At 47.5% G+C, this 15,094-nt stretch overlaps 1 protein-coding gene across 2 annotated transcripts in view; it reads left to right on the top strand.

Moving 5' to 3' along the window:
- Positions 1-15,094, top strand: part of Reep1 (receptor accessory protein 1) — a 100,329-nt gene that overhangs the window by 41,640 nt on the left and 43,595 nt on the right. For both annotated transcript variants that reach the window (XM_041641371.1, XM_041641364.1), the window contains exon 2: positions 14,286-14,358. In XM_041641371.1, coding sequence (XP_041497305.1) covers positions 14,286-14,358 — 73 coding nt within the window. The remainder of the gene's footprint in view (positions 1-14,285; positions 14,359-15,094) is intronic.

Consider the following 15,094-nt stretch of genomic DNA (forward strand, 5'->3'; position numbering starts at 1 on the left):
CTACACAGTGAGTTGGAGCTCAACCATCCTAAAATACAAGAGATCCTGTCTCAAAAACCATTTTTTTTTCTAGTTGAAACATGACTTTCATCATCTCTTTTTCTCTTTCTCTTCTTTTTTGTACTAGACATTGAACCCAGCGCTATGGGCATGCAGAGTGCATATTGTAACACTAAGCCACACCCTCAGCCCCAACAGGAACACGTTTGCTGGGTGTCTTCGTTAGGGTTTCTGTTTGCTGTAAAAAGGCACCATGACCACAGCAACTCTTGTAAAGGAAACGTTTAATTGGAGCTGGCTTACAGTTTCAGGGGTTTAGTCCATTGTCATCATGGTGGAACATGCCAGCATGTAGCTAGACATGGTGCTGGAGAGGTAGCTGAGAGTCCTGCGTCTTGATGCGCAGGCAATGGAAAGAGTCTGCCTGATTGGGTGTGTCTTGAGCGTGTGAGACTCAGAGCCCACCTCCACAGTGACACACTTCCTCTAACAAAGCCACACCTCCAAATACTGCCTCCCATGGCCAAGCATTCAAATACATGAGTCCGTGGGGGCCATTCCTATTGGAACCACCACCCTGAGTAACTTCCAAATGGGACATAATACACAGCCATTTTCTCTTCTAAGAAACCAGGACTACTTTAAAAAAGAGTTTGCATGCTAGCTCTCATCTTAAATGACATTTTACTAGTGGTACATACTTATGTTGGTATATAACCACTCAGCAGAATTTTGCCCATTGCGAGATTGGACTCTGAAAAACTCTCTATACTTATCAAACAACTCCCCCGGTTTGTCTGTATTGTTTGTTTTTTGTTGATTGTTGGCTTTCTGAGAATTTAATGTATCTGCTAAGTCTTGTAAATGGACTCACTGGGGATCTGCCTTTTCTGATGACTTATTTCACTTAGTTTAATGTCCTCTGGGTTGTAGCTTGTGTTCGAATTCCCTTCCCTCTTAAGGCTGAGTGCATTAATTCCTTCTGTACATATTCTGAAGTTCACGTCCTCATCTTTCCATTGTTGGGCAATTGCTTCACTGCCATTTCCTGGCTGCTGCAAATTGTGTTGCTGTGAACACAGGTGTGTAAATATCTCTGTGGGAACCACTTTGGGGGCTCAACTGCAACTCTGTTATCTTGGGTGATGATGATGATTTTAACACGAATCTTTCTCCGTAGCTCATGCTAACCTCCAATTCATAGTCCTCCTGCCTCAGCTTCCTGGGGGATGGGCTTACAGGGATGCCAGCTGGCAGATGCTAACAGAAGAGGAATTCAGCAATGGAACCCATCAGACTAGCCTCATTTGGTAATAGTTTCACATGGTGTCACGGGCTCGTATGCATTAGGGATTCAGTCTCCGTATATGCGCGAGGAGATGCAAGGACCTGGATTCATCCCTGGGCAGGTGTGTCTGATGATGGATGGTATGAAACCCTGCTGCAGGGGAAACTGAAAGTCAGCACAAAACATGATGGTTCTCGGTTCATAAGGCAGAAACTTTCCTACGTGAGGCAGAGGGGTCCCTACCATTCTGGGAGCCAGAAGAATGCCAGACCCTTCTTATATCGCTTACTTGCGTTTAGACCGTTCACTTCCCCTTATCAGCCTAGAATGGCTTGGCATGTAGGCTGGCAGGGGTGTGAATGTTTACAAAAGACACACCAATCCCTGGTGGCCATGTGGTAATGGTTCACAGGGAGAATCTGCTGTCATCGAGCTGGTTCCTTTCTGCTTACCTCTCTCTGCCGTTCTCAGGATCCCACTAGAGTCCACATCCTTGGGAACATTCTATTCTTGCTTTCTTAGTCTATTTATATTCAGGGTTTCATGAGATAGATTTTTCTGGAACCTGAATTTTTTTTTTCTCTTTTCAATGTACATGTGTGTGACTGTGTGTGTGGATGCCACCTATGTGTGGTACTCAGAAGAAAGGCACCGGATCTCCTAGAGCTGGAGACAGACAGTTGTGAGCTGCCTGACACAGGTGCCGGGAACCTTTGGAAGAGCAGCAAATGCTCTTATCCACTGAGCCAGCCCTAGGCATAAAGTGTTTAGAAAAAACATTGACGTTTGTTCTTGTTTCTTTGGCAGTGCTAAATACTGAGCCTAGAGCTCCGCCCGTGGTTACAGGTGCTCTGCCAGTGGGCTGCGTTCCCATCCCCAGGTCAGAAGCATTTTGGCGAACATCCTGCTGGGGCCCTTCCAGGACCCCCTGCTGCTGAGGCACCTGGAGCTTGTCTCAGCCACTCCTGCTTATCCTCATCCTTTTACCTGTTGAAAAGTGGGGTATAATTTGTACATGGTAAAATCAGTCTTTTAATTTTACTGCACAGCTCCATGAGCTTTGACAAATGCATAGTCACTTAAGTGCATACGGTAGGAAGGAAGAGCAGGCACACGACTCCAAAAAGACAGCCTTAATCTAGTTCATCCCCGGTCTTTGGCACAGCATGAGTTTTCCATCTCTGTGGCTTTGCATTTTTCAGTATAAAAAGGACATTTTAAGTTGGCCTGTGCCATGTGGTCTTCTGTGTCTGCTTCTTCCGTGCTGCTGGTGCGTTTATATGTTATCTGTGTCGCATGTTGCTCCTCCATGCCCAGCTCTGGTGGTGCTGAGATGGGGAAGGCTGGGCCCTCAGAGAGTTCAGAGCCAGGGATGAGGAAGGCACCTACTTGGGTCCGGTACTCTGGGTCTTTAGACGTTAAGTTGCCCTGCTGCTCCCCAGCCTGAGACGCTGCTCCTTTTGGAGCATCAAATGGGATTGGAAAGAGCAGTTTGAAGTCAGGCAGATTGTTTGAAGCCAGCTCAAACATAGCAGCTCTGTGACCTTCTGTTGAACATGATACAGAGTGGGGACCTGTTGGATGAATGAACGAACGAGTAAATCAATGAACTCACCCTTCTGAAATCTTAGTTGCTCCTGTGTGAGAGGACCCTTTACCTGGCTGCTGTAGGTGTCAGCATCTAGGGTCACCTGATGTTGGCATCCGTAAGGTTGTCCTGTTCCATGGCTGTCCTTAAAGTCAGTCCCTTGGCTCCTCCCTTCAGACTGACTTGTGCATATGGTGCAGACCTCAGAGATAAGGTTAGATCTGAGCACCTGCTGGGTGGGAGCCATGAGGGCCACTTACTGAGCAGATCAATGCCAAGAAAGCCCCATAGATGCCTGCTGACTTGAACTTCACAAGTCCAGTCTAGAGAGCTCCCTGGACCTTCCCCTCCCCTTCTTTAATGATACAGACAGGGATCTCCCCAAACATGTACCTGGTGGGGGGGGGGGGGCTTAGAGGAAGTCTTCTGGAATAATGAACTATGGTCCTGGTAGCAAGGGACCCCCTCCTCCCAAACAGGGGCTGCCTTTGGCTGTCAGATCTGAAAAGGGAAATGGGCTTGGATATAGGCAGCCATGGAGCTGTCACTCAAAGAACAGACCCAGGAGGGTGTGGTGACCATGATTATAATCCCAACATTCAAGTGGCCAAGGCAGGAGGAGAACTGTAAATTCACAGCCAACCTGCACTGCATAGTGAGTTCCAGGCCAGCCTGGGCTACAGCATGAGATGCTCTCTTAAAAATCTGAGCAAACAAATACAGAGCTGGCAGGATTCACCAGGCTGATCTTTGTTAATCAGTTATCTATATAATTATCTGTTTGCTGGATGCTTTCCCTATCAGGGGACCCAGGACACACAGTAAATTGCTTAATTTTTCTTTTTCCTTTTTTTTTTTAAAAAAAAACCCTGCATGTGTGTTTTTGCAGGTGTGTATGTGTGTTTGTGCAGGTATCTGTGTGCGCAGGGGTGTGTGTGTATGTGTGTGTGTGTGTGTGTGTGTGTGTGTGTGTGTGTGTGTGAGAGTTCTCTTTTTCCTGTACTGTGCTCTGCAGGCCGCCTGGCCTTGTGCTTCTAGCTCCTCTTGTAGGCGTGAAGGATTACGCATGCACACCACCATAATCAGCATTTATATTGGTGCCCTGGAGAGAACCCAATTTGTCAGGCTTAAGGACAAGAGAATTTTTCCCCCACTGCACCATTTCCCGATTTAATCATTGAATGAAAAGGGGGTTTTGTGGTTAAAAGAATAGGGATTTGAAATTACTATTTCCGAGATGAAATAGTAGAGAAAGAAACCAGTAATTGTGAGTCAGATACTGTTTGTTGGGGCTATTAAATCTTTACCTACAACCTCCTCATTGAGCTCCTTAGCGGCTGTTGTAAGTAGGTGTTCTTGCCCATTGTAGTCAAGGAAACGGATGCAAAATAGTTAAGAGACATGCCTCCAGTCTCATAACTTGTTACTGATGGAGTCAGATTCAAACTCAGGTCTGACATCCAAGCCCAGCCTTTTGCTAGCCACAAACAGCATCTTAAGAATAGAACTCTCTACAATTTATATTTCAAACAAAAAATGAAAAAAAGGATTTAGAAATTTGAGCAGGAGTTGAGTGGGTTGGACTATAGAGTTTAACAGCGTGAATTCAGGATTTCCAGAATGTTGGTTTCCTGCTTGCATCAGACTTTTCAGTCTTGTGTTTTCCTAAATTGGTTTGAGAGCCTTTCCATAATCCAATTTAAATGTGTTTTTTTTTCCTTTAGACACAATGCACCTAGCTCTGAGAAATGACTTCCTCTCTCTTAGAAACGCTGTGCAGGCCTTGGAGATGAAAGGCCTGGGTTTCACTCTTACCGGACTGGGAAAGGTCTTAGCAACTCCCTGGTGGCTCTGTAGCTTAGGTTTTCCTTCATAGATGGGGAAAGGATCCTCCGTCATTTTAGTGTCTTAGAGGCTGTCACCCATATCAAAGGGGCAGATAGCCAACACAGTGCATGACAGGGATAGGCTAGGGGATGTGTGTGTCCTTTAGTCAGTGAAGATCTGCAGAGAGAAACGGGCACTTGGAACGCTGGGAAAAGGAGGGCTGCAGATGGGCTGGCAGAAGCACACGCCAAGGTGAGCAGGGACATTCCCTCTTTTCTGCCAAGATCAGTTCAGCCTGAGAAAGCAGCTCACTTGGGTGACCCTTCATGTGCTTAGACCCTGTAGCCATACTTCTGTGTATTGCCAAGAAATTAATATTTAACACAGGACCAATGAAGGCTTGTGTTAAACAAGATAGTTGGTAAAAGATAATTGGCAATACTCTCCCCCTGGCTGGTTTTTTATTTTTTAAAGATGTGTGTGTGTGTGTGTGTGTGTGTGTGTGTGTGTGTATCTGTGTGTGTCTGCCTATCTGTGTGTATGTGTCTGTGTCTGTGTCTGTGTGTGTGTGTGTGTGTGTGACTGAGTGTACACCTCAATGTGTGTGCACCACCTAAGCACAGGTGCCAGAAGAAGCCAGAGGAAGGTGTCAGATCCCCTCAAATTAGAGTCAACGGTGCTGTTAACCACTGAGCTGTCCCTCAAACCTCACATTCTCCCCCTCTTCCTCCTACTCCTTTCTTCACTCAGGGACCACTGGCAGACGCTGCACTCCACAGTGTGGAGTCGGGAGGGCATATATCATAGCGGTAAGGAGTCACAACCATCAGGTTAGAGTCTGTCGCCCTGCCTAATGGTGGAATTATTTGAAGTCACCAAATTTTAGTGTTTTCACCTGTCTTATGAGAAAAACAATAGTACCTGACTTCAATGAAGGTTAGAGATTATGTTTGTTGATAAGTTTGCCTATTAAGCTTCTCATGTGTAGTAAACAAGCCACACATAACTCTCTGGAGAGCCAAATGCACAGGGAACCAGGCCTGCTGCTTTCCTGTTGTCTCCCTCCAGCCTATTAGAAGGTCATGATGGGTAAGTAGAAGCCCAAGGGTTGGGACCACGGCAACCAAGCCCAGGTGGCTTTCTGTGTTGTGGGAACCTGAAGCGCTGTGCTCAGAGCAGCTCTGCGGAGCAGTAGCTTCTGGGTGCTCACGGTGAGTAAGAATGTTCCCTGCAGAGGTGTGGGAAAGACCGGGTTTCAGTCCCATCACGTGTCTGAGACTCTCAGGACTCAGTGCCACTGCGCCTTGGAGATGCAGCGCAGGTTTTGTGAGTTTAGCTTTGTCACGCCTGGGCTCTCTGACATCACCACATCCTGATTGTCTCAGTGTGGAGGCGGACATAAAGTCAGCTTTCTCCGTTTTTAGAGCTATGCACACACAGTTCACTGATGGGCATGAATTCCACCCGAAGCGTTTGTGGTTTTGGTTTTTTAGGTTGCTGAACAAACCAGTGGATTCCCTCATAGCACCCTCATGCATTTTTCATGCTGCTGATCTCTTCCCCAACCCCTCCCTCCTTCCTGTGGCCCCCCCTAGAATAGAGTAGCCCCTGCTCCTCTTCCATGTCACGTGAGTTCTGTGGTCTTCTTTCCCCCTCTCCAATCCTGCTTTGAGACCTTTTTATTCTCATAGTCCCCTCCCCTTTATATCTACACACACACACACCCAAGATCCAGGCTGGGGAGACACCTCAATCTGTAGAGTGAGTATCATTGTGCAGCTGTTAGTATGGAAGTTTCTAAAAACTGAAAATAGACCCTACCATATGACCTAGCTACACCACTCCTAGGCACATCCTCAGAGAAATCCAAGTCCTATCACAAGACTCCATCTCATCCTTGCTTACCATGGACCTGCTCACACAGCTGGGGATGGAAGCATCCTAAGAGCCCATCAGTAGAGGAGTAAATAAGGAAACGGTGGTACATGCATACAATGGAATTTTAATCTGCCATGAATTAAAATTAAGTCATGACACTTGCAACTTTTGTGTTTTTGAGTGCCTAATTTACGGAGGCCAAGTTAGTAAAATGCACCCTTCTTGGTGAGGGTTTTCAGTGCGGACTCAGATCTTAGTATTAGGAGCTCATAACATTGAATAAACACCGCCACAGTCAAGGTCCCTGAAGTTGCTCACACAGCTCTGTATCACCCTCTGTGAGCTAGCAACCCTGGCAACCATGGAAATGGTTTTGTTCTTGTAGGTGTTCCACTTTCAGAACAGTGTGTTAGTGGGTTGTGCCACGTGTTGCCATTTGAGTTTGTTTCTTTTGTTTCCACAATGCACTTCATAATCCAATTTTTATTATTGTAACTAAGTAGTCCTGAGATTGACTGGGAAAAACAATAGCATTTGTGTATATCATTAATAATCAACGAGAAATCTAACTTAAAAAATGAACTGTATTGGGTCTGTGAGATAGTTCAGCGAGGAAAGGGACTTGTCGCCAAGTCTGTTGTCTTGAGTCCGATCCTCCAGTATTGGCATGATGGAGGAGAGGATCCCCTCCTGAGAATTTTCTTTGTTCTCCATAGGCATCCATGTCAGGAGGATGCACACACACAAACAGACAATGTAAGCTTATATAGAAAAACAAAGAGGCAAGAATAGCCAGGAAAGTTTTAAGACTATCAGGATTTATTCTAAAGCATTGTTTATCAAGTTCATGGTTGTTGTTATTGAGATACCCTGTTAGACAGCAGGTCAGTGGGACAGACCAGAGTGCTGAGCGATAATACTGTAGCATGTCAAAACCTTTACGTTTGACAGGGTAGAGCTGCACACCAGCGAGAAAGTGTTCAGCAAATGTGCTGGGCACAGTTGGGATCCAAGCAGAAAAGAATAACATCGAATCCATAATTCATGTCACATAGAAAATAAAATCCACTTGAGTTAAAATCTAATAGTGGAAAAATAAGCGTTTAAAGTGTTTGTGTGTGCAGTTTGCATGTTTGCACATTTGCATGTGGGCACCTGTTTGTGTGTGCAAGCCTATGTTTAGGTATGTGCACATTTGCGCGTTTTCTTGTTTCACGTTTGTATCGACACATATGTTTGCATATGTTTGTATATTTGTGCATTGCATGGGTACACGTGTATATGCGTGTAGTGCCCAGAAGTCTTCTTATTTTTTGACTTAGAGTCTCTCACTGAACTTGGAGCTTTTTGATCTGGCTATCCTCCTGCCTCTGCCTCTTCAGCAATTGCATTACTGGTGTGCACTGCCATGTCCAGCTTTAAGATTTTTAAGATTTGTTTTTATTATGAGTATTGTGATGTGGGATATAGGTATGTGAGTTCAGGTGACAATGACTACAACAGATCCTCTGGAGCTATAGTTCTAGGCAGCTGTGAGCCACCTGATGTGGGTCTGGGAACTGAACTTGGGTCCTTGGCAAGAGCTCTATGGACTCTTAACTGTTAAGCCACCTTTCCAGCCCCCATGTCCAGCTTTTTACATGGTGTTGGGGATCCAAACTCAGGTCCTTATCTTGTGTAGCAAGCATTTTACCAATTAAGCTATCTGTCCAGCCTCAAAAGTTTAAAACTTTTGTAAGAAAATGTGTCTAGGCCTTCTTAAAATATGCAGAAATAAGTGTCAAAAAGGAGTGTATTCATTAATATAAAATACCCAACTTTTTGGACAACAAAGGACATAGGAGGTCAAGGTCCTAGAGTTGATGTTGGGGAAAAATATTTGTAATGTATATATCCAAGGAAATATCTATGCTCAGAATTCAGAATTCCTTCTTTTAAAAAAAAAGTCTCTAGAAAGGTAACTTTACTGAGGATGATGAGCAGGGCAGTTAAGCAGCTCCCATGGGCATATATTTGAGGAAATTTCAACAAGGGCACCGTTTCACATCCATCAGATTGGCCAGAATTTCAATCTGATGATATTGTTCTGGCAAGATTGGGAGCATTAGAACTCTGTCTGCAGGAAGAAGTAGAACTTGATACAATGCTCCGAGTGGTTTCCTGTGACCCAGGGGAAGATGCTGTGCATTGTCACACAGTGTCCCCATCTGTCATGTTGTGGATGTGAAGTGCCTTCTCCAACAAAAGCAAGGTCCCCAGCTAGTGGGTCTGTTCACTGAGAGCCGAAGGGGTTGTGAAGGCTCTAACCCAATCAGTAGGTTAATTCACCGATGGTTTGAAAATTTGTTGGCATCATTGGGAGGTGATGAGCATTTTCATGGAGGAACCTTGTTAGGAGAGCTAGATCAAGGTGAGGATGTCCTTGAGATTCCTACCTTGTTCTGGGCTTCTCTCTGGCTCCCTCTGCTTCCTGGATGGTCACCAGGTAAGAGGATCATGTCTTTGAGACCAACCTGGACTATGTGGCTAGACCCTGTCTCAAAAATCTACGGCTTCTGGAACTGGAGTCATAGCTCAGCTGTTAAAAGCACTGACTGCTCTTGCAGAAGACCAAGGTTCAGCTCCCAGCATACACACAGTAGCTCACAATCATCCATAACTCCAGTTCCAACAGCTCTGGCGCCTCCACGGGTGCCAGTTGTGTGAGTAGACACATGCATACTCGCAGACTCATACACATAAAATAAAAATACACAAATCTTTAAAAAATAAAATCAAGGACTGATAAATGGGACATCTCTGTCACATCTTTTCCTCCAAGACTGGGGGGCCATAGAGGAAGTGGAAGGGGGACTGTAAGAGCCAGAGATTGAGGTGGGGGGATTGAAGTGAAACCATGTCTTCTGGACATGCCAAGACAGCGTCACTCCTTAGCTCGCAGCAGCTTTGGTTTCCTGCATACGACTGGCACAAGATCAAGTAAACATCCCAGCGTAGAGCAGGGAGGGACTCGAGAGCCCCCACTCTGGCTGAGGTGCTGTTGACAGTTGATGCTCTTCGGGGAGGGAGACTGAGTTTCTTTAAGGGTGTGGTCCCTGGTAGCTAGACGGAGCTCCAGTGGATGACCCCATACCCAGGAGTTTATGGGCAGCTCAAAACTCGATGGGTTATTTAAAAAAGAAGACAAGGAAGCATATGGAGTTGGGAGGGGTGGGGGCAAGGGTGTGGATTCTAAAACACGGCCTAAACTTACAGAAAAGCCCACAGAACCAAACTGAGCAGGGTGGCACACATCTGTAATCCCAGCACTTGAGAGGTGGAGGTATCTTCAGCGGGAGCAGGAGTTCAAGACGACTTCTGGCTACTGCACAGCAAGTTCAAGGCCTGCCTGAGCTACACAAGACACTACGTAAAAGAAAAGATTAAAAAGCAGTGCCAGGGTGGAGGATGTAGCTCAGGGTCAAGAGCTCAAATAGGTTCAGGAAGCCCTGAGCACCGTGCAAACAGAGCCTGGGCTGCAAGCCGCTGCTCCTAGCACTCGGGGTAGAAGCAGGAAGGTCAGAAGGTCAGAACGTCAGGGTCATCCTTAGCTACAGAGTGAACATGAGGTCGAGCTCAACGCAAGAGGTCGTCTCAAAAACCAGACAAAACTAGAGCGTGGAGAAGCTTCTGGGGCAGGAGTGGCCGGGTTTCACTGAAATGGCTTTGTTGAGATCAGCGGGATTCCGTCAAGGAAAACAAAACACTTGTGAGGTTGAGAGGAAATCTTGCGCTAAGACTCGGGCAGCAGAAAGAGCTGCTGGGAAGGTGAAGATTGCTGGCCACTTGGCTCCATAGCATAGCGCCTGGGACTCTATTCTGAGGCTGGTGGGGGCGGGGCGGCTGTGAGACTGGGGTTGTGGGCAGACGGATCATTGGAAGATGTTCTTTTACGAGGTGTTTGGTCTTGAACAGACCTAAAGTGCTGAGGGAGGGGGTAGCTCAGTGGTGGAGAGAGCCCTTGTTTGGGAGGCACAGGACTTAGGTTTGCTCCCCTGTCATCCCCCCTCCCCTGTGAAAACTCTTCAGAATGTTCATCTGGTTTAAACAGACATAAATGCCACATCCCTCCAGCTGGACCGGCTCCATTCGTTACTTCTTGAGAACTAGCCATTTTAATCCCAGTCTCTCTTCCCTGGGGAGGTCTTGAGTTAGCAGAGACTCAAATGTAAATGTGTTCACGGAGTGAGCTCTGTTGTCAAACAGGGCAAAGGCAGGGGTTGCTGGTTACCAGTTCATGTCTGAAGACACACTGGCTGTTGGAGCCCAGGCCTCCCTGGCTAGGTGCCCTGTGAGCTTTTCAGCTCTGACCACTGAGAAGGAACTCCAGTTCACTGGAGTTCAGAGGTACCACTCAATAAGACCCTGGATTCATCTTCCAATGTTTATATGCCGCCTCTGAAAGGGCTGGAAACCAGCCTGGCATGGATAGTAACCATGGCATCTGTGCCCCAGGAGCTGCCTGTTATTTCCCCAGAATTGCTGTCAGTGTGCCTGAGGCCTTGCTGATTCAGCCTGGTGTGCTCTGAAACAGGGTCTTGCTATGTAAGCCTGGCTGGCTTGATACACTCTCTAAACCAGACTGACCTCCAACTTTCAGTAATCTTCCCGTCTCTGTCTCCTGCGTGCTAGACCTTCAGTCATTCCCCTTCATGCCCAGCATCACCCAGTGCCCAGCATCACCCCCATGCCCAGCATCAGCCCATGCCCAACATCACCCCCATGCCCAACATCACCCCCATGCCCAACATCACCCCCATGCCCAGCATCACCCCATGCCCAGCATCACCCCATGCCCAACATCACCCCCATGCCCAGCATCAGCCCATGCCCAACATCATCCCCATGCCCAGCATCACCCCATGCCCAGCATCATCCCCATGCCCAGTATCATCCCCATGCCGAGCATCATCCCAATGCCCAGCATCTCCTCATGCCCAGCATCACCCCCATGCCCAGCATCACCCCATGCCCAGCATCACCCCCATGCCCAGCATCACCCCATGCCCAGCATCACCCCCATGCCCAGCATCACCGCCATGCCCAGCATCTCCCCATGCCCAGTATCATCCCATTGCCCAGCATCTCCTCATGCCCAGCATCACCCCATGCCCAGCATCATCCCCATGCCCAGCATCACCCCATGCCCAGCATCACCCCCACGCCCACTATCGCCTTCCCCGTCTTAAATTCTCTCTCTCCCACCACCACCCTTACTCTTTCTCTCCCTTTCAACCTACTTTTGTCCTTTTTTCTTGCTATCTGCCTTCTCATGCCTCTCCTCTCAGCCAGCGGTGGTGATAGGAAATGATAGGAGGCCTGTCTGTCGGGCCTGCTTTTTTCCCTTCCTTAATGAGACTCTGGGCAAGCAAGCAGCCAGCCTCTGTGAGAACTGGGCTGTGCATGATGCGGGTCCTCAGCTAGAGAAGTCTAGGATATATACGGCTTGTAAAGTACTTGAAACAGGCATTTACACACACACACACACACACACACACACACACACACACACACATCTCCTCAGTGACAGAATTGACCTGGTTCTGTTATTTCTGTTTTCTATAGACATTGTTGTCTCCCAGCCACGGTGCTCCTGATAAAGCTGCCCCCTGCTAGGTTAATTGCATATCTTCTCTCTATGACTTCTGACTGTCTAATGGGCATCGACTTTGGGATCCTCAGCATGGTATTTTTTTCTAACAAGGCAGGTTCCTTGAAGGGACACACACACACACACTCACGCATGCTCTGTCTGAGGTTGCCAGCTCCTGGCAGACCTGAAACTGGGTGGCTTCTGTACCCAGTCAGCTTGCACTGAGGTGACAGTTGCAAGTGACCTTGTCATTTGGGCAAAAATATGAAGTCTTCCAGAGCTGACATTCTGTTTATATTCAAATGCCTATTGGGAAGGGAAAACCACCCAGATCTACCCAGGAGGGAATCTACCATGAGGACCGCTGAGATGTCCCTCATCGTCTCAATCATTGGATACTTTGGTGGAGCTGTTTGATGAGGCTTAGGAGGTGTGACTTTGCTGGAGGACTTCCTGCTTTAAAATGTGAGCTCTCAGGCTGGAGAGATGGCTCAGCAGTTAAGAGCGCTGATCACTCTCCCAGAGAACACGGGTTCAATTCCCACTACCCACAGCTGACGACTGTCTATAACTTCCGTTCCAGGGAATCTGATACCTTTACACCAATGCACATAATATAAAATATATATATATATGTATATATATATATATATATATATATATATATATATATGCACTCTCAGCTGCTGCTCCAGCCACCAGGTCTACCTGCCTGCTGTCACGCTCCCTCTCTGAACTGTAAAGCCCAGATAAGCCCTTCTTTCTACAATAATAAATAAATAAATAATACTTGTGTGTGGTGGTGCATACTTTTAATCCCAGAACTCAGGAGGCAGAAGCAGCCAGGACTCTGATTTTGAGGCCAGAGCCACATCGAGAGACCCTGTCTCAAAAGCATGAATATATATTGAGCTGATAAAATGACCCAGTGTGTACCGGTGTCTTCTGCCAAGCCTGATGACCTGAGTTCAGTCCCTGGGACTTACACCGTGGAAGGAGGGTACTCACTCCACACGTTGTCTGTCCTCTGACCTCCACATGTGTGCTATTACATCCGTATGAATACTTATACATACACAAATGAATAAATGTAATTTTTAAAACCCCTGTTCTGGGTCATAGTATTGAATGCCTGAAGTCCCAGTGCTAGGAGGCTGAGCCAAGAAGATCCTCAGATCGAGGTCATCCTGGACCAAATAATGAGGCCCTGTGGCCCCTCTCCTTCAAAAAGTGTTCTCAGCCCTCGGGGGCATTTACGGATCACTGGTGAGATGGCTGTCAGCCCAAGCACCAAGGAATAGAAAAAGATCACCTTGACAATATGTACATGGTGCTGAGAGCATCCAGTGGGGAAGGTTGACCTAGTCCAGGAGGTCAGAGAGAGGTGTACAGGAAGTCATGTGGGAGTTCAGATTGATGTATGAGCGGGTATTAATCAAAAAAGATGGAGAGGGGGGATTCCAGAAGAAAACAGCATTGACGAAGGTAAGGTAGAGAATAGGGGCAGGTAGAGCCTTTCCCTTCAAGACTGATCTCAGCTGCAGGTCTGAGAGTTAATTGTGTGCTGACCCTAGTGAGAGCGGAAATGCAGCCAGCCAGCTGGTGTACTATTTACTTGCATCTTAAGGGCAATGCGGAAGTGAAGGCAGAGTGGAGATAGGCTGGGGGGAGGAGAGCGCGACCTGATTAGATCTGTGAGTTTTATAAAAGCTTATTCTGGCTGCGAGGATGCTGAGGTCAAATCCAGTGATTATAGGCTTGAGGAGCTGCTGATGGGCTCAGCATGAGGAAAGGAAGGCAGCCTTGGATAGCGCCTTGGCTGCTCAGCTGAACTGTCCCCTCCCATCTTGATCTCCAGAACACCAAATCACCCTTCCGTGTTGCCCAAACCAAAGCAGTAGGAAGTATGTGGGTGGGCTATCTCAGGAGAAGGTGTTTCCTAAGTCAGGAACCCTTCAGGGGATTTGTTTTCCTGACGCAGAGCGCAGTCCCTGGAATTGATGTAAGTTTCCCAATTCATAGCATCGGGGAAAATGACGTCTCTTCTTTCTTCCTCTTTCTCTCCTCTCCAGGCTTATATTTGGCACCCTCTATCCTGCATATTATTCCTACAAGGCTGTGAAGTCCAAGGACATTAAAGAATATGTAAGTACAGCCTCTCGTCTGGGGGTGGCTGATCGGGTGAGTGGCTGAGTGTGAAGTTGTGGTAGAGGAAGATACTCCTTTGGGACGGGTACTGGTGACAGGAGGGAACCCCTCGTCGCCCTTCTTCTCATGTGACTTCTTGGGAGTCCTGCCCCCTTCCAAAACTGCCCCCTGTCTAGAACGCTAAGTGTTGACGTGAGGGACGCAGAGAAGTGTGAGAGGCTTCTGGAACTGGAGGCCAAGTGCCATGGTGACTTTCTCTCTCCCAGCCTGGGTTTTCCCGTCTGGGAAACGCTGCAGACCGCAGACCTCTGTCTGGCACTGAGAGGGGCACAGTTCTGTGAAGCCAGCTGACCTGGCTGTTTCCTGGCTCTCCAGTTCTGACCCCCTTCCGGGCTGTCTTCCAGCACCTGCAGTTTAACCTTGTTGACATGTAAGCTCTTTGAGCATGAGGTGCTCCCAGTCACATCCCTCACGAGGACTCCCTGGTTAAAGGGTTGCCATCATTACTGTTACGTGGTTTGGGTGCTGCGCACATCATTTCTGGTGATCCCAGGCACCTCCTGTTTAGCCACGCGATTGACCAAGATGGTGTGGAATAAAGGATGCGGCTACAATGTCCTTTCCCTTGTAGGGGGCTAGCCCAGGTCAGAGTGCAAGGGATGTGGGTTTGGTCCTAAAGAGACCGGTTTACTAAGTCCTAGCTCTGAAATTTATTGGTGCTAATTATATGCTA

The sequence above is a fragment of the Microtus oregoni genome, unplaced genomic scaffold (assembly GCF_018167655.1).
Source record: "Microtus oregoni isolate MIOR12 unplaced genomic scaffold, Mior012 000002F_ref0000024, whole genome shotgun sequence".
Classification (NCBI taxonomy): Eukaryota; Metazoa; Chordata; class Mammalia; order Rodentia; family Cricetidae; genus Microtus; species Microtus oregoni.